Here is a 20139-nt window from a genome sequence, read left to right as displayed (position 1 = left end):
TACTGTTCTGGGCAAGACCTTGGCCAGCTCCTACAGATCATAGAGAGTGAACTCATAATTCTAAAGCAATGGCTTGATGCTAATAAACTATAAATCAGCTAAAATAAAACAAAAATATATATTTTTGGGAAATAGGAAAATTAACATACCGTGTCACAAAAGAATCGATGATATGGAAATAGAAAAGGTGTATGCAACAACACTTTTGGGGAATCTACAGTACAGGCCAAAAGTTTGGACATACCTTCTCCTCATTCAATGTGTTTTCTTTATTTTCCGGACTATTTACATTGTAGATTGTCACTGAAAGCATCAAAACTATGAATGAACACATGTGGAGTTATGTACTTAACAAAAAAAAGGTGAGACAACTGAAAACATGTTTTATGTTCTAGTTTCTTCAAAATAGCCACCTTTTTCCCTGATTACTGTTTTCGTACACTCTTCAATCAATCAATCAATCGTTTATTTGTATTGCCCTAAATCACTAGTGTCTCAAAGGGCTTGGCATTCTCAAGAGGAAGTCACCTGAAATGGTTTTCACTTCACAGGGGTGCTTGAAGCTCATCGAGAGAATGCCAAGAGCGTGCAAAGCTGTAATCAGAGCAAAGTGCGGCTATTTTGAAGACACTAGCTTATGAAATATGTTTTCAGTTCTTTCACCTTTTTTTGTTATGTGAAATAAGTGCTCAACTTCAGCCTGAACCCCTTTGGTCTGTAAAATTGCCAATTTATGAATTCACGGATGCAAAGTAGTGTCAAGAGAGAGGGCGTCAAGATGCCTGTGCTCCTCGCCGTGCAGGTAAACCACGTGCGGACTAGGGACTTCGACTGCTGCTTGGCGGTCCCTCTCATCACGGAGGCCGGCGACAGACTGGAGCTGGTCATCAGTCGAAACCCGCTGGATAGCGCCGAAGACAACAACAACACTTTGGACCACCATCCGCTTGACCTGTAAGCACGGGTGCCCCAAATCACTTGAAGGAACGGCCACATGCCCCGCCCACCAGGTTCTAGCGCTGTCATACAGCGTCCTTCTTCACCGAATGGACCTGCCTTACGGAAGACCGACCACAATTTAGAAGCCGCGTTGTTGTTTTCACTAAACCCGACTAAACTGTCACAAAAACACAATCAGAGACCGCGGGGGACTTTGTAGGGACTTCCTGCACAAGCTGTGATGTCATCAACTGTGTGACGGCACCTGTTCTCATGTCAAGTGGTCAAAAACACGGAGGACAAAAATCCCGGCTTTTCATCTCGTCGGGGTCGGGGCCGGGGTCATGTGAAGTGGGTCACGATTGCAAAAATGTCCGAGTAAGTGCTTCCTGCCTTTCAGACTCGTCTGTTCAGAGAGAAAAAAAATTAACTTCCAGGGCTGTGCACCCCCCACCCCCTCCCCCAAAAACCCTCTCAATTTAGCAGACATTCTTTCCTCCAGCTTACTTCACCTGCTGTTTTCTTCCAGAGCACCAAAGCGGACCTCATTATTTGTGGATTAGCGGTCACATGACCCCCCCCCCCCCCCCCCCCCTCAAAGCACACTTTGTTGGTCGGACACAAAGACTTCAAACATGTATATGCACATGTTATATACACTTTTCCATGTTAACTACAACATGTCTTTATGGAAAGGTCAACATTCTCCACCCATTTCTCCGCCACGTTGTGTGACAATACACACCCACCCCCCACGGTGCACAATGGAAATGAAAGCATCGTAATGATGAACATGTGTTTACATGTAAATAACGGTGACTATTCACAACATGTGTGTGTGTGTGTGTGTGTGTGTCTGTGTGTGTGTGTGTGTGAGTGTGTGTGTGTGTGAGTGTGCGTGTGTGTGTGCATTTTGGTAATGCTTACTTAATGGGGACATCGCTCTGTTTACAAAGTCACCTTTAGGGGACATCTGACGGTATGGGGACAAAAAAAAACAGGTCTCTTCAAGGGAAACCTTTTTAAATGATAGTCAGATCCATTCTGAAGATTGCCTGAGTGATTTTTAAGCTTTGTCCTATAAAACATGTTTACTGGTTAGTTTGAGTGTGAGATATTTGCACAGCAGCCCCCTTGTGGGGCTGTAGTTGGTACTGCACTCGCTGCTCTGCTCACACTTCTTCCGTGTATAGTTGATCACTTCCACCTGGTAAAACATTATTACCTTTAATTCTATATATGGTCGTTGGAGTTGCAGACAACTTCATTACTGCTAAATAGCAGTTTTCAGTAATGTCACAAAAGATGCGGAATTTGCTCTAACATTTAAAGGCCTACTGAAACCCACTACTACCCACCACACAGTCTGATAGTTTATATATCAATGATAAAATCTTAACATTGCAACACATGCCAATACGGCCTTTTTAGTTTACTAAATTGCAATTTTAAATTTCCCGGGAGTTTCGTCTAGAAAACGTCGTGTAATGATGACGTGTACGCAAGACGTCACAGGTTTTTAGGAAGTATGATTGCTACGCGCACACACAGCTAAATGTCGTCTGCTTTAACAGCATAATTACACAGTATTTTGGAGAACAGTGTTGCTGAATCTTTTGCAATTTGTTCAATTAATATTGGAGAAGTAAAAGTAGCAAGACGGAGTTGGGAAGCTTTAGCCTTCAGCCACACAAACACATGGTGATTCCTTGTGTAAAATTCACGGAGTTGAAACTTTACTATGGATCACAGCGGACATGAATCCCGACCACTTGTCAACCAGCAGGTTTCGGTGAGAAAATTGTGGTTAAAAAGTCGCCACTTACCGGATATCAGCTGAGCTTGCGCCTCCCGTACAGCTGCCGTCGACTTCCCTGAGACACTGGTGTCAACACCCGGCCGTGGACGTACACTTCCGACTATCAGGTACTGTTAAACTCACTAAAACACTAGCAACACAATAGAAAGATAAGGGATTTCCCAGAATTATCCTAGTAAATGTCTCTAAAAACATATGAATCCGTCTCAGTGCAACGCAATTGCAATCGCGTTTTTTTTTTTCCTAGTCCGTCGCTATCAATATCCTGAAACACGAATCTTTCATCCTCGGTCAAATTAATGGGGATATTGTCGTTTTCTCGGTCCGAATAGCACTTTTTGTTGGAGGCTCCCATTAAAAACAATATGGATATATGAGGAGCCATCAACATGTGACGTCATCGTCTGCGACTTCCGGTAGAGGCAGGGCTTTTCTCCAGTTGTGAACTTTATCGTGGATGTTCTCTACTAAATCCTTTCAGCAAAAATATGGCAATATCGCGAAATGACACATAGAATGGACCTGCTATCCCCGTTTGAATAAGAAAATCTCATTTCAGTAGGCCTTTAAGTGGTGAAACTTCCTATAAGAGGACAGCTGTAGTGCTGTATTCTGAGGATTAGGTCATATTTAATTTGAACTTTTTTTTTTTAAATTGTCCTCAGTAGTCACGTACAAATTTGTGTGAATTATGCAAAATTATTTAAATATGGTCCCCATGAACCATATTAACTCTTTTTCCCCAGGGTCCCCAGTTAGAATGATCAGCACATTACTTTATCAATCCAGAGATTTAAAGGCGTGTATGAGCTAACTGGGCAGTGGCCATTTGACCTCATTTTTTTTATGCCTCCACAACCTGGAGAAATGGTGGTCCCCACAAGTGATGATCAAAAACTTAGTCCCTATTCCAAATGATAACCAGTGTGTGTGTGTGTCTGTGTGTGTGTGTGTGTGTGTGTGTGTGTGTGTGTGTGTGTGTGTGTGTGTGTGTGTGTGTGTGTGTGTGTGTGTGTGTGTGTGTGTGTATGTGTGTGTGTGTGTCTCTAAAAGGACATTTGTCTCTTATTTACCGAGCACATCTAAAGAAAAAGAAGCACAGTGTAGATGTTGTCATGAATGGAGTGTTTTTAAAGAGCTTTTGTAAAGCAACAACGGGCTGAGAGAAAAGCCTTCCAAAGTGTTGTGTTGTTTTTTTTTCTATGTACAGTATTTAACGTGTGTGTGTGTGCTCCCCTCCCCCCATTCATATACAGTCTGTCCTCGATTTATGCTGTCCCGTGGTTACGAATGCACTCTCATAAATCCAAAGGACCACTGATAGTCGCACACACTAGGTGTGGTGAAATTACCCTCTGCATTTGACCCATCCCCTTGTTCCACCCACTGGGAGGTGAGGGGAGCAGTGAGCAGCAGCGGTGGCCGCGCTCGGATAACATTTTGGTGATTTAACCCCAAATTCCAACCCTTGATGCTGAATGTATATTATACATAAATTATAAATACTTAATAAAAATAAAAGCTGGGAACTCTAGTTTAGCATAGGAATATGCCGTTACACGCTGCTGCATTGGGGAAGGACAACGTCAATTCTGTGTGGAAGTAGAATTGTCTCACATCAACTTATATGATACGTCAATATGATATCAATACATATGCATATATTAATAAAAATACAAATGTGATATACAAATAAATAATTTGTATAAAAAAACGCCTATTTGTAAATATATTTCTGAGATTTGAAAATATATACAAATAAAGTGTATAAATATAAAAATGTGACTTACAAATAAATCAAAAATTTGTATGAATAAACGGGTATTTTTAAATATATTTTTGAGATTTGGATATAAATATGCTTGATTTTGTGTTTGTATTTGTATTGAATTTGCATATGTGGATCGCTTTTTTGCTTTTGTGTCGATGAGACATTCCACCCACAAACCAGATGCAGAAATAAATGTGACCTACACACTCCCCTGAACAACCAGCAGAGGGCACTGCAGCCAGAGCGGTCTGGGTCACACAAAAACAACCCACGTCTTTACAGAGAGAACGCACAACAGGTCTGAGTTAACTAATCAATCTTTATTTATTGCAGACCTTAAGGTCCATTAAACATATAAAAACACAATACAAAATATTAAAAACAGAACACTAAAACATTAAAAAAATTTAAAAAACATTTTAAAAAAGTTAGTGTTGTATTAGCTAATGCTAATTAATCCAGTTAATCTGAAAGACCGTGTTAGCTGCTTATTTTATTGTATCAATGCAGTTTAATGAAATTTGTCCCGATGTAGATACTGATCTCTTTATTAGGCTGCATTGCCCTCTGCTGGTTGTTCAGGGGAGTGTGTAGGTCATTTATTTGTGCGTGCATTCAAACCCTGGCCGAGTTATACCAAAGACTATTGAAATTACCATTACTCAGCATCAAGGGTTGGAATTGGGGGTTAAATCACCAAGATGATTGCCGAGTGCGGCCACCGCTGCTGCTCGCTGCTCCCCTCACCTCCCAGGGGGTGGAACACAGGGATGGGTCAAATGCAGAGGGTAATTTCACCACACCTAGTGTGTGTGTGACTATCAGTAGTACTTTAAATTTAGCCGCCAAACCGCTCAATCTGTTCTACCGTCATGAAGGATGACAATCTTTGATCTGAAAGCAGCTTAGTGGTGTTTTTGTTGACGCTTGCTCTTTTTGTATTACAGTATGTTATGTGTCTCTCATGTGTTCTGTGTGCAGTGTGTGTGATGTTACACAAACGTTACGTCACAAGGTACGTAACTGGTTCCGTGTGCTGAAGACATTTTGTTCTAAACCTAATCTGGAAAAACTTTTATGTGAAAATCAACAATTTATTACTGATGGCTGACGATGATATAAATAATTTGTTATTACTCTGAAAAGTCTTCCTGCGAATGAATCACAATAATCCTTTGGATTTTTTAAAATGAGATTTAAATGTAAAGTCATAAAAAAAAATATTGAAAATGTATTTTCCAGGTTGCGCTTTTATGTGCATGTGTGTGTGTGTGTGTGTGTGTGTGTGCGCGTGTGTGTGTGCGTGCGTGTGTGTGTTGTGTAAAAGTCATTCTAATATGATATTTTTCTACAATGATGCTACTCTTCCCAAATGTCGGAAGGACATGGAAAAATAAAGTTGTAAAGTGCAAAAAATAAAATGAGTAACTTTGTGCTTGTTATTTTGTTTAAAAGAAGCCATGAAAGAGACTTTAGTGCTGAAAGGAAAACGATGGGGACGGTTCCATACTTAGAAGATATTTTTGACTAAGTTATTACCAGGCTGTCAAAGATGTGTGATGTTATCTTTCCGTTACATTGGGCGTTCATGCTAAATATGATCTTTGACTTGAATCTTTTCCATGCTCAATCCCAAAAAATGAACTTAAAAGAACATACAACAAAATATATTTTATTAAATGCCATTTCACCATTTTTGCTATTGTGACAAATATGTCACAATAGACATAAATATGTCACAGTAGACATTTCATCAAAATGTAAAGTTGATACAAAATACAAAATAGATTTTTTTTTTTTTTATTCAAGTCATTCAAGAAACATTTAACAACAAAATACATGGATATTTGACACCGTGTTAAAGCATCATAATTGCTGGATGGCTTGAAAATAAAATGTAATGGCAAAAAAATAGGTGTTTGGAAAAAACTTTGTTTTGCTGACACAGCCATTTAAGCGATACACTATATTGACAAAAGTATTTGGCCACCTGCCTTGACTCACATATAAACTTGAAGTGCCATCCCATTCCTAACCCATAGGGTTCAATATGATGTTCCTCCACCTTTTGCAGCTGTTACAGGTTCTACTCTTCTGGGAAGGCTGTCCACAAGGTCGCGGCGTGTGTTTATAGGAATTTTCCACCATTCTTCCAAAAGCACATTGGTGAGGTAAGACACTGATGTTGGTCGAGAAGGAATAGCGCTCAGTCGCCGTTCTAATTCATCCCAAAGTTGTTATATCGGGTTCAAGTCAGGACTCTGTGCAGGCCAGTCAAGTTCATCCACACCAGATTCTGTCATCCATGTCTTTAAGGACCTTGCTTTGTGCACTAGTGCACAGTCATGTTGGAAGAGGAAGGGGCCCGCTCCAAACTGTTCCCACATGATTGGGGGCATGGAATTGTCCAAAATGTTTTGGTATCCTGGAGAATTCAAAGTTCCTTTCACTGGAACTAAGGGGCCAAGCCCAACTCCTTAAAATCAACGCCACACCATAATTCCTCCTCCTCCACCGCTGACCCTTCTCTGTCAGTTTACGTGGCCTATCACTTCACAGCTGAGTTGCTGTTGTTCCCAAACTCTTCCATGTTTTTATAATAAAGCCGACAGTTGACTTTGGACCATTTAGGAGAGAAGAAATTTCACAACGGGATTTGTTGCACAGGTGGCATCCTATGACAGTTCCAGGCTGGAAATCACAGATCTCCTGAGAGCGGCCCATTCTTTCACAAATGTTTGTAGAAACAGTCTCCATCCCTAAGTACTTGATTTGATACAGCTGTGGCCGGGCCAAGGGGTTAGGTCACCTGAGTCTGATCATTTGGATGGGTGGCCAAATACTTTTGGCAATGTAGCATGGCAACAACAATGTAGCATGGCAATGTAGCATGGCAACAACCCACTGCCATCCGTGCGTGGGTTGTTGTGACACTTGACACAAGACGCATCGTAGCAGGTTTGACTCTGATTTATTATTTCAATAAACCTGTCCTCTTCTTGCCATTCGGTCACCCCACTTTCTGGCGCCCAGGCTCTTCCTGCTGGTCGCAGCACACCTTTCGGTGTCTGCTGTCTGCGTCTTATGCGGGGTCTCATCGTAATCTGGGTCTTCCTCGTCGTGCTCGTGGTCGTGGTCGTGCTCGTGGTCGTGGTCGTGGTCGTGGCCGTGGTCGTGGCCGTGGTCGTGGTCGTGGTCGTGGTCGTGCTCGTGGTCGTGCTCGTGGTCGTGGTCGTGGTCGTGGTCGTGGTCGTGGTCGTGGTCGTGGTCGTGGTCGTGCTCGTGCTCGTGGTCGTGGTCGTGGTCGTGGTCGTGGTCGCGTGTTCCTTCTCCTACTTCTGCCTCGATCGTTCCTCAGCGCCTCTTTTGTACTGCAGCAGAAGATGAACAGATTGAGTGCAGGTGTGTGGTGTACGCACCTGCCTTGGCGTTCTGAGTGCGTCCCGCCTCTTCTCTCCGCCTCCTGGCCGCCATCTCGGGTAGGACCGGCATTTGTCCTATCTTGCTGTCGGCTCGTCGGCTCAGTCTCTCCACAATCCCCATATAGTCACATATGACTGCCACATGACTGTCACTCCAAAATGTGTCATGTATGTTACTTATGGTCTTTTTTCCCCCCAAAACAAGGATATAATGAAAAAAACGAAAACTATTTTGAGATTGAATGAGTTCAAGTTATAATTGCGGCCATTTTAGTGCATTTAATAAGGATGGGCGATACTGTGAGTTTTGGTTTTGATACGATACCAAATGAATTAAGGACTAGTGTTGTTGATACTGACATCAATACTTTTGACTCGAACTGTCATGATTATTCGATAGTTTTAAATTTGCCTTAAGTTAATTATATTGCTGACTACTAATTTACGCAAAAAATATAACTAAATGCAACAATCTAAAACAAATAGTATTATATAAATATGTGTTTAAAATTCATTCGGTATGTTGTATGGTATGTTTTTGAAAAAAAAGTCACTGTTTCAAAATAACAAAAAAGCAACCATAAAATAATCTACATTAAAATACACTCAAAACAACTAAAATAACTCACTCCCCGCAGATTACTGAAAAAAAAAAAACAGTGTCAATTGTCAGAAAAGCAGGGAGGAGATGCTGAGTTTGCATACATTGAGTGGGGAATACCGAATTAACTTTTTTGTTATTTTGTTAAAAGAAGCCAAACTGCAACAAAAGTTCAACATTCTGCTAGTATAGATTTGATACCAATATCTACCTTGGTATCGATACGATTGATATTTAGATTGATACTCCCAGTTCTGGCATTTTAAAAGCAAGGATGTCGGACTCGTTTTCATTGAGGGCCATCAGAGGGCCGCATGAAATAGTGAGTAATTTATGAATTTGCCTCTGGACTTCATTATTAATTAAATGAATAGTTTTAAGTAGACCTTCGATTTTACAGTCAAAAGTTCACATGTACAACAATTTACTGTAAAATATAGTGTTTTTTTTGTTTTGTTTCTTTTACAACATTTTATGGTACATATAAAAACAGAAACCCCTGATTTGTTTTTGTTTTTTGACGGAAAAATCTGGCAGCTTAGTTGCCAGAATTGTACTATTAAATTTACATTGGTTTTTATAACATTATATTGTTAACGGAAAAACTGTAAAAGTTCCTTTTTTATTCCGGCAACGTGGCTGCCAGTTTTTCTGCCGTAAAAACAAAGGTATCGTTTTTCCATTTACAGTAATACACCGTTAAAAACAACAACCATGGATTTTACAGTCAAAAACTAGCAGTTCAGCTAACATAATTTTAATGCCAAAAACAAGTAGTTTTTATCAATTTACTGCATGTATGTATACACTTTACAATAAAAAACACCGTGACATGTATTGTCCTTTTTATTATTTCCATTCATCCATCCATTTTCTACTGATTGTCCCTTTGGTGAATGAATGATGAATGAATGATAGGTGGTGGTCGGACGCAAAATAGCAGCCACGCTTCCGTCAGTCTGCCCCAGGGCAGCTGTGGCTACTGATGTAGCTTACCACCACCAGGTGTGAATGAATGTTGGGTTCCCACTTCTCTGTGAGCGCTTTGAGTGTCTAGAAAAGCGCAATATAAATTGAAGTTATTTTTTTCTTTCTTCTATTCAGATGACATGCTCACATTACTGCTACTAGGATTAGATCGAAGCGGTTAAAAACTTGACTTTCATTGATTATTGCAGGCTTTGTGTTCAAATGGTTTGGCACATTGCTTTTATGTCCTCCTCTTGATGAATTAACTGCCTTTTAATTATCACAAGTTGTGGTGTTTTAATCTTCTCTTGTAAAAGGTAGTTAACTGTAGAGCGTTTAATGCCATTTTGAGATCTGACTATTACGACCGGGTCGCACGGTGATCCTGGGTTTGTTCTCCCAGGATGCAAACGGACGACTGCGGAAATTACTTGCAGGTAGGAACGTCATTTAATAGTAAAATAACACTAAACAGCTACAAAACAGAAAACAAACCGACGGAACAAGGTGCCGTTCGCACCGGAAGCTAAGGCAACAACTTAGCACAGACTAGAGATCTTTAGCAGGGGCTAGGAGACAAGCAAACACTTACGTATCAGTAGCGTGACGCAAACAAAGAAGCCAGACCGACTGACTGGCAAAAGCAGGCTTAAATAATGTATGTGATTACAAACAGGTGTGCGTCCCGAACACAAGCGGCAGGTGAAAATAATAAGTAACTATGTTAACCAACTCAGAGGTGCACAAAGAGGAAATAAATGAGTCCAAAACTAACAGAAAACACAAGTAACTCGAAAAACTTAAACAGACTATGATCAGGGCAGCAGATCATAACACTGAGGTCACTACTCGGCATTGTGTAATGACCTCATCCTCACCTGGAAGATTCAACAAGGCAGTGGTTCTCAAATGCGGGTACTTGAAGGTATGCCAAGGGGTACGTGAGATTTTTTTTTTTAATATTCTAAAAACAGCAACTATTCAAAAATATACATATATATATTTATTGAATAATACTTCAACAACATATGGATTTAATAAACTGTGAAAAGAAATGCAACAATGCAATATTCAGTGTTGACAGCTAGATTTTTTTGTGGACATGTTCCATTAATATTGATGTTAAAGATTTCTTTTTTTGTGAAGAAATGTCTAGAATTAAGTTCATGAATCCAGATGGATCTCTATTACAATCCCCAAAGAGGGCACTTTAAGTTGATGATTACTTCTATGTGTAGAAATCTTTATTTATAATTGAATCACTTGGTTTTTTTTATCAACACGTTTTTAGTTATTTTTATATCTTTTTTTCCAAATAGTTCAAGAAAGACCACTACAAATGAGCAATATTTTGCACAGTTATACAATTTAATAAATCAGTTACTGATGACATAGTACTGTATTTTACTTCTTTATCTCTTTTTTTCAACCAAAAATGCTTTGCTCTGATTAGGGGGTACTTGAATTAAAACAATTTTCACAGGGGCTACATCACTGAAAAAAGGTTGAGAACCACTGCAATAAGGGAACTGTTTGGAAAAAAAATGGCAAAGAATTTCAAGGAATTGATACACCGGGAACAGGATCTGATCAAGAACCAGTTTTCTATCCCCATCCTTACTGGCACTGAAACACTGAAAGCAAGATGTGTATGATTAGATGTGTGAGTGAATATGACTGCATCATTTATCGCTCTGCTTCAATAATAGGAATATAAGACTGAAGGTTTGGTTTCTCCAGTTTAGGAGTCCTTCATTTTTTTTTACCTCGGTTCCTCCAGGGAGCTGCAGACTTGTATGACTTGGTGCTTACTTGTAATAAAGCAACTTTTGCTTCAGTAAAGCATCATCCTTCTGTCCGGACGAGGATGACGAGACCAGAAATACACTTTACTCTCACTGGAGAGTTATTTTCTTTACACCTAGGCTTCCCATGTCTGCCCAATATTTCTGAGCTTTGCCTAGCGTCCTAATTTTTTGTATTTTGGTTATTTCCCTTTGTAGTATCTTTATGGTGTGTTGATCGCTTTGCATTCGCTGCCTTTTTGTGTTTACCATCAAGAATAAAGAGAAAGACCTTTTTTGCTGTATAGCCATCGTCTCTGCATTATTGGGATCCACTATATCTGTACATACCAGATGTGTAGTGAAACAAATGAAACTGCAGGAAGTCTCCGGATGATGTGTTTTTAAATAAGAAAACAACCATAGACAAGTTTGACATTTGTAAAACCTGATCACTGTTTTTCCAATCTTGGAGATGAAAAACAAAACAAAAAAAACTTTGAAATGCTTGTTAAACATTTTCCAATGAACAAAGGGAGGGTGGAGCGGGAGATGGTCGTCGCTATGGAAACCATCAGTTGGAGGACAGAGTCGAGGATGATGAAAAGTCCAGGCTTTAGTGAATGAGGAATTACAGTACACAAATGTTGATGTAGTTCCCTGACGTCTCGCAGGGTGGCAGCACTGAGCAAATAACACACAGGAAATACTTTATCCGGTAAATTCTCCATTCTTCATATGGAACATTTTTTTTAATATCAAAACACTTTTGGAACAATATGACGGGAAGCGTATTGCACATCATTGACTTTTGTAACAAATTGAAAATGTTAGAAATAAAAAAGGCAAATAAGGGGAAAAAAAGTACACAAGCTGCAGAGCTTAATTAAAAAAAAAAAAAAAAAAACGCACACCAAAATAAAGATCACATGTTCACATTTGGGCAGTACAAAGTAGTGCATCACGTGCTTCCGCACGCAAAAATACATGGTCGTCAGTGACTGGCTGGCGGGGACCGTGGGGCCGGGCGGAGGGGGGACCAAGCAGACGCAAAATAAGGGGTCGATTGAAGCAGAAAGACAGCAAAGCAGCAAATATCACGTCTGCTTTAGCCCCGAGAACAGCACGACCTGTATCACTTGCTAGAAGAACAGACAACTGTCAAAGGAGGGAAGCTAACGCCAAGCAGCTGGATATGTGCCAAGGTCATGATATCGACTGTTCACTGGACTAGATGACATATCAACTTTTCATTGATTACACAATGTCACGATATCAACAGTTGGATTAGATGTCATGATATCAACTCTTCACTGGATTACACCATGTCATGACGACAACTAATTCCTGGATTTAATGTCATGATTTTAACTGTTCACAAGATTAGAAGTTGACAGTATGAGGGAAAATCCATCCCTCCATTTTTTACCGTTTGTCCCTTTTGGGGTCGCTGGACAAGTCGCCACCTCATCGGAACATATTCACCATTAATTGCTAATTGACATGCAAATTAGTAACATATTGGCTCTTGATTAGTCATTTTTAAGTACGTACTGACGCCTTATTATACAACCAACAAGTAAGTTATTAACTAAGAGTCTTCCCTCAATAACCTCCCTTAGTAACCCTATGTCAAGATGGTGGGTCGCAGGAAGCCAGACAGACTACTCGGGCAATGGCGTGCAGGTAAAAACATGATTTAATCTTTAACTCAGAAGATACAAAAAAGTACAAAGAAAAGGCGCGCACAAGGCGGAAACCCAACTTAGACAAAACTGTGGACGATAAACAAAACTTGACAGGAAAACGAGCATGGATCTAAGGCATGAAGGAGCAACATGAACTTTGGGGTGAAAAAACTAGCCGCCTGACAGAGACAGGTTTAAATACTGCCTCTGATTAGTGCTCGGGAAGCAGGTGAGTGGGCGAGCACTAATCAAGACACTGGTGAACAAAACAAACAAGGCAATGCAAACAGGAACTAATGTGAGTCTTAAAGGCCTACTGAAATGAGATTTTCTTATTTAAACGGGGATAGCAGGTCCATTCTATGTGTCATACTTGATCATTTCGCGATATTGCCATATTTTTGCTGAAAGGATTTAGTAGAGAACATCCACGATAAAGTTTGCAACTTTCGGTGCTAAGAGAAAAGCCCTGCCTCTACCGGAAGTCGCAGACGATGACGTCACACGTGTGGGGGCTCCTCACATATTCACATTGATTTTAATGGGAGCCTCCAACAAAAAGTGCTATTCTAACCGAGAAAACGAATATTTCCCCATTAATTTGAGCGAGGATGAAAGATTTGTGTTTGAGGATATTTAAAGCGACGGACTAGAAAAACAAAACAAAAAAAAACGCGATTGCATTGGGACAGAGTCCGATGTTTTTAGAGGCATTTACGAGGATAATTCTGGGAAATCCCTTATCTTTCTATTGTGTTGCTAGTGTTTTAGTGAGTTAAATAGTGCCTGATAGTCGGAGGTGTACGTCCACGGGTGTCTTGACGCCGATGTCTCACGGGAGTCGACGGCAGCTTCATGGACGACACAAGCTCAGCTTTTCTCCGGTAAGAAGGAACTTTTTACCACAATTTTCTCACCGAAACCTGCTGGTTGACATTCCGTCATGATTCATGTTTGCTTGACCACGCTCTGATCCATAGTAAAGTTTCACCTCAAGGAATTTTAAACAAGGAATCACTGTGTGTTTGTGTGGCTAATGGCTAAAGCTTCCCAACTCCATCTTTCTACTTTGATTTCTCCAATATTAATTGAACAAACTGCAAAAGATTCAGCAACACAAGATCTCCAAAATACTGTGTAATTATGCCGTTAAAGCAGACGACTTTTAGCTGTGTGTGTGCGCAGCGCTCATACTTCCTAAAAACCTGTGACGTCTTGCGTACACGTCATCATTACACGACGTTTTTAAGACGAAACTCCCGGGAAATTTGAATTGTAATTTAGTAAACTAAAAAGGCCGTATTGGCATGTGTTGCAATGTTAATATTTCATCATTGATATATAAACTATCAGACTGCGTGGTGGGTAGTAGTGGGTTTCAGTAGGCCTTTAACACATGAAACATGATCCAAACCACAGATCATGACACCCTAACCCGAACCCTAACCCTTATATGTTTCCTTAGTGTCTAAATAACTGTAAATTAAGTCGTTGTTACTTTAATAAGCAACTAATTAACGGTGAATATGTTCCCCATACTAAAGTGTTACCGATGGCATGATATCAATGTTTCAATGTGTAACAAACGCGGGTATCGCTGCCACTATGCTGATTAAGGAGTCACGGGTGGGACCTGATATTCGGCCAGGAAGGAGTTAAACAAATAAACACAAGACATATTTGACCATTAGCCATAAACCGATCAGGTTTATGTTTAAAATCCCACAAATGAATCCCGCATAACAAACACCTCCTCCCTCTTATCTGTGTAACCAAATACAGACACCTGCACCACACTCAATTCCACAGCCCCCAGGTGCAGACCACCACCCAAAGTTTATACAGCGCAGATATCCCCAGGTCCCCAAAGTTATAGGCGACATGCACGTGGAGACACTGACCAGCAGGACTTGAGCTGGAGGCTTGCGTACCGAGCATCCAGCTCAAGTCCTCCCGGTAAGAGCCTGTCCGTCCCAGTTCTCCACAGGCCAATGGGAAAACCACACAGGTCAAAAGTGAGGATTGTCTCCAAGTAGTGGCTTTGTAGCAAAACCATTTGGCTGACAGGTGATAACACTTCATAACAGTTCCATGACATGATAAGTATATATATATTTTATTTTGTTTTTCCCCCCCAGCTGAGCACAAGCTAATTGTGACTGGCAATATTTATATATACATATGGATGGATCCCGGCAGCCATCACTATTGATTACACAATGTCATGATATCAACTGTTCACTGGATTAAACATTGGCAATGTAACTGTTCACTGGATTAGATGTCATGATATCAACTGGTTCATGGATTAGATGTCGTGATTTTACCTGTTCACTAGATTAATGTCATGTCAACTGTTCACTGTATTACACAATGGCATGATATCAACTGTTCATTGGATTAGATGGTGTCATATCAATTTTTCACTGGTTTACACAATTGTCATGATATCAACCGGTTCCCATGGTTTAGACCATGATATCAAGATAGTTGTCGTTTTCACTTTTCTTTGAATTACACAGTGTCCATAATGTCACCTGTTCATTGGACTACACGATGGCATGATACTATTCACTGAATTAGACGCCATGATATCCACTCTTCATTGGATTACACGATGGCATGATACTGTTTTGAATCACACAGTGTAATGTCAACTGTTCATTGGATTACACGATGGCATGAGTAACACTGTGTCATAATGTCAACTGTTCATTGGATTACACGATGGCATGATACTGTTCACTGAATTAGACGCCATGATATCCACTGTTCATTAGATTACACGATGGCATGATACTGTTCACTGTATTAGACGCCATGATATCCACTCTTCATTGGATTACACGATGGCATGATACTGTTTTGAATCACACAGTGTCATGTCAACTGTTCATTGGATTACACGATGGCATGATACTGTTCACTGAATTAGACACCATGATATCCACTCTTCATTGGATTACACGATGGCATGATACGGTTTTGAATCACAGTGTCATAATGTCAACTGTTCATTGGATTACACGATGGCATGATACTGTTCACTGTATTAGACGCCATGATATCCACTCTTCATTGGATTACACGATAGCATGATACTGTTTTGAATCACACAGTGTCATAATGTCAACTGTTATTTCAGTAGGTGATGTCATGATATCCACCCTTCACTGAATTAATATCATGATATCAACCCTTACCTGGATTACATACCATGATATCAACCCTTCACTGGATTAAACATTGGCATGATGACTATTCGCTGGATTATATGTCATGATATCAACTGTTCACTAGATTATTTTCATATTAACTGTTCACTGTATTACACAATGGCATGATATCAGCTGTTCAATGGATTAGATGGTGTCATGATATCAATTTTTCACTGGTTTACACAATTGTCATGATATCGAACCGGTTCCCCTGGTTTAGATGCCATGATATCAAGATAATTGCCGTATTCACTTCTCACTGAATTACACAGTATCCTAATGTCAACTGTTCATTGGATTACACAGTGACATGATACTGTTCACTAAATTAGATGCCACGATATCCACTGTTCATTGGATTACACAACAACATGATTCTGGTCACTAAATTAAATGCCATGATAGCCACTGTTCATTGGATTACACCTTGACATGATACTGTTCACAAAATTAGATGCTGTGATATCAACTCTTCATTGGATTACGCGATGATATCACATTTTCACTGGAATAGATGTAATGTTATGAACGGTTTATTGGATTCGATGTCATGATATTAACTGTTCACTGGATTACATGATGAAATGATATCAACTGTTTATAGGATTAGGTGATGTCATGAAATCCAAATTTTACTGGATGACATACCATGACATCAACCCTTACCTGGATTACACAATGTAAAGATATCAACTGTCCACAGAATTAAAATATGATAACTATTTCTGTGAAGAGAAATCAAACACGCGTTGACACTAAAGGAGGCTCAGGAGTCACGGTGGTGTGTTCAAGTACCAATGCTGTGCTGGTAAAAATGCACTTCTTAAAGCCTGCTTCATTTTGAGGCTGTGTCTCAATTGGTACACTTCTGTCCTTACACTTAAGTCTTTTGAATGCATAAGTACGGCAAAATGCAGGACCTGAATGTCGCCATACTGGCTACGTCGCAAAAAGGGGAGGGACTAAGTTGAAATAATGGCGGCTGAAAAGCAACTTGTAGCCGTGGAAAGTACTAACCAGTTGGAGAAAAAAAGAGGTAAGTATTGCGATTGTCATTTCCGGTAAGAGCGCAGTGACAGCAATGGATTTGGTACAGCACTACACTGTCAAAATATGTGTGTTTACTAACTAAGTCCACAGTATAGAGTTTTGGAAGTATTCCATTTGAGACACAGCACTGAGGCTCAATGCAGGACCAAGAGCGCTGTCCGTGGTCCTGAAGCAACACGGCTATCTTTTAGAACCGTTCCAACCGACAACTTTCACGTCTTCTAAACTTTATATTCCACGTTGAAAAATCCCAACCGAACCACTGGAGCAGAACCACCGGACACCTGGTCCTGTTTGGCACACTTTGTCCAAATGAAAAACCGGTCTCTTGATATTTACAAGACGAGGAAACACCTACTGAAGGTACGGCCGCCATTGTTGGAACAGCACACCATAAACGACAGGCCTGGCTACACAGAAGTTATATTAATATTTCTTCAAGCCCGAGATGGATCATTTTCTCTCAACATGGTGGGCAAAAGTATTGGGACACCCCTGCTGCACATGTTCTATGCAAAGCAACATGAACATGTACAGTAGAACACGTTTATGTCGACACCCCCTCACACGGGATAATTTTTACTTGTGACTCTGGCCTGACACATACGAAGAATAAACGATAATAAAGGACTTGTTTCCTTATGTTGACATTCATATCAACCATTTGTGCATATTTTTATTTTTATTATTTTGTTCTCATGACTCCTATCTATATGTGCTGTGGGGGCCCCTGTTTTGCATGAATAAGTGCATGTACAATTTTGCCACAAACTTTTTCAGAGCCCCTTCCTGCTCTGTCACTGATAGGAATGTAATGGCACATATACCTAGAGATTATCGCTTGGGCATGCTGCGTCAGTGCTGGTCTTTTAAGGGTTTGAACTGGGTTCGAGAGTTGAGTCAGAAGGGTTTGCAATTTTATGTTTTATACATCCATCCATTTTATACCGCTTGTCCCTTTTAGGGTTGCGGGGGGTCGCTGGAGCCTATCTCAGCTGCAATCGGGCGTACATCCTGGAAAAGTCGCCCTTTTATGTTTTAATCATGTAAAATGTGTTATTTTGCACTAAAATATTGAATTATCGGAAAAAAAATCCTATCAAATAAAATTAATTAAAAAAGTAAAAGTTTCACATGAATAAAAATGTTTCTAATAAGGGACCCTTCCTATTAAACTTTGCTTAGGGGCCCAATTTAGTATCTCCTTCGTACACGCAAATCGCTATCAATCTAAAAAAAACTCTTCTAAAAAAGTTGTGGTAGAAACCTAGTTAATACTGCCATGTCTTTATTTTGAAGCTGACTTTGAACTGAACAGGAAGTCACACAGTGTTAATGCTGGATAGTGAATATTTTTAGCTGACAAAACTATCCATCCATTGTCTATCACTTTTCCCTCTCGGGGTCGCGGGGGTTCTACATTAACCAGTTTTCATGTAAATGACCCGTTTGGGTTTTAAGTTTTATGTCAACGTCGACTTAAGCGTGCGCTTTTTAGTCCTGAGAAGAACATTGTCAACCAGCACCTGATTTGTCAATCGACACAGATGGGTGCTCAAAACGAATGTTCTACTGTACATAAAAAAAATTTAATTATATGCCCTTTTTTGGGAGTAATTCCCTTAGCAGCTCTCCTGCCTGCCCTCCCTGTCTTTGCTCTGCTGTGTGGTACAGCCGAGACCTCTGCCCCGAAATGTTCACTTCCTGTTTCTGGGTGTCCCAATACTTTAGCCCGTATGATGTCTACCAGTCAGGCATTGTTCTACGTGACACTACTGCGATGCTCATCAACAGCAAACACCAGAAGACTACATTCCTAATAGAAGATAGACAGAGGAGGGATTAAGAAAGAAGAAGAAGTAAGTTCCTCTACGGTAAAACAAACTAAATGCGATCCAAGAGTAGTGCGGCCGCTAAACGGTCCCTAGAACAGCGAGATATCGAGATAGATAAGAGACGGATCAGCTAATACTGGACACGACGCGAAACACAACACATTTAAGGGTTCAAATCCTTTCCGGATGGATCGCTGCAGTTGATGGCTCGAGAGGTAAGGTGGGGGCCTGGGGGGAGGGGGAGGTGTCACACGTGCTAAGGTGCGTTGTAGGAACCAAGATCCTGCTTTTGAGAAGATCCACATTCATCTGATTCTGCTGTGACCAAGATCTGTCTGTTAGCTTAGCGTTAGCTAAAGTACTCGCAGCTTTGATTTTGTACTTTTTTTTTTTGGCTTTGATGTGTCATGTGATTTTGGAGTGTTTTCGACATATCCAAAATCCTCCAAGTGCAGCTAAAATTGTTTGTGGGAGGGGTCAGTTAAAACACATTCGTGTCATAATTAGCTTTGATTTTTGGAGCCTTTTTTTTAGGCTGAGCCTTTAAAAAATCCACAGTTGGATCCAACAGGTTTAATATTGAATCAAAGTTCTTGTCCAGTAATGGAAGCAGCAGCTAATCAATTATTGCGTCTTCAGCTGAGACATATGGGAAATGTTTTTCTATCCTCCCAAAGTATTCCTGAAAAATCAATTTTTTTTTTCTCCTTAAAACCCTTTTCATTCCACTAGACGGACGCACGGACGGAGACGACAGTACAACAGAAGGCTCGTTAGCTTTAGCTTTAGAAGGACAGCAGGGGGGGCGAGAGCGATCTCATGGAGAGCGTCTCCCGCTCGCGTTACATCATGGTTTCTACGATGGTGTGGCTGGGACCCTTCATTAGCACTCCCTTGTTCCCGATGGAGTCCACCTGGTACGCCAGGTCACGGGGGCTGCAGTGGTCTGCCGGGCGGGAACTCGCTCCCCCGCGGACAGGGGCGGCCACCGCTTTGATCCTCTGGACAGCAAGGAGACAAACGATGAAACTCCATTGGGAACG

At 40.6% G+C, this 20139-nt stretch overlaps 2 protein-coding genes across 3 annotated transcripts in view; one reads left to right on the top strand and one right to left on the bottom strand.

Moving 5' to 3' along the window:
- Positions 1-5962, top strand: part of LOC133535021 (glutamate receptor-interacting protein 2-like) — a 240489-nt gene extending 234527 nt beyond the window's left edge. For both annotated transcript variants that reach the window (XM_061874424.1, XM_061874423.1), the window contains one exon: positions 803-5962. In XM_061874424.1, coding sequence (XP_061730408.1) covers positions 803-958 — 156 coding nt within the window. In that variant the 3' untranslated portion in view covers positions 959-5962. The remainder of the gene's footprint in view (positions 1-802) is intronic.
- A 4906-nt stretch (positions 5963-10868) lies between these two features.
- LOC133535020 (sodium- and chloride-dependent taurine transporter-like) overlaps positions 10869-20139 on the bottom strand; it is a 78351-nt gene continuing 69080 nt past the window's right edge. The window contains exon 15 of the mRNA XM_061874421.1: positions 10869-20097. Coding sequence (XP_061730405.1) covers positions 19939-20097 — 159 coding nt within the window. The 3' untranslated portion in view covers positions 10869-19938. The remainder of the gene's footprint in view (positions 20098-20139) is intronic.

This window comes from Nerophis ophidion, linkage group LG16 (assembly GCF_033978795.1).
Source record: "Nerophis ophidion isolate RoL-2023_Sa linkage group LG16, RoL_Noph_v1.0, whole genome shotgun sequence".
Taxonomy (NCBI): Eukaryota; Metazoa; Chordata; class Actinopteri; order Syngnathiformes; family Syngnathidae; genus Nerophis; species Nerophis ophidion.
The sequence above is the reverse complement of the archived record's forward strand: the minus strand, read 5'-3'. Positions and strand labels throughout refer to the sequence as shown.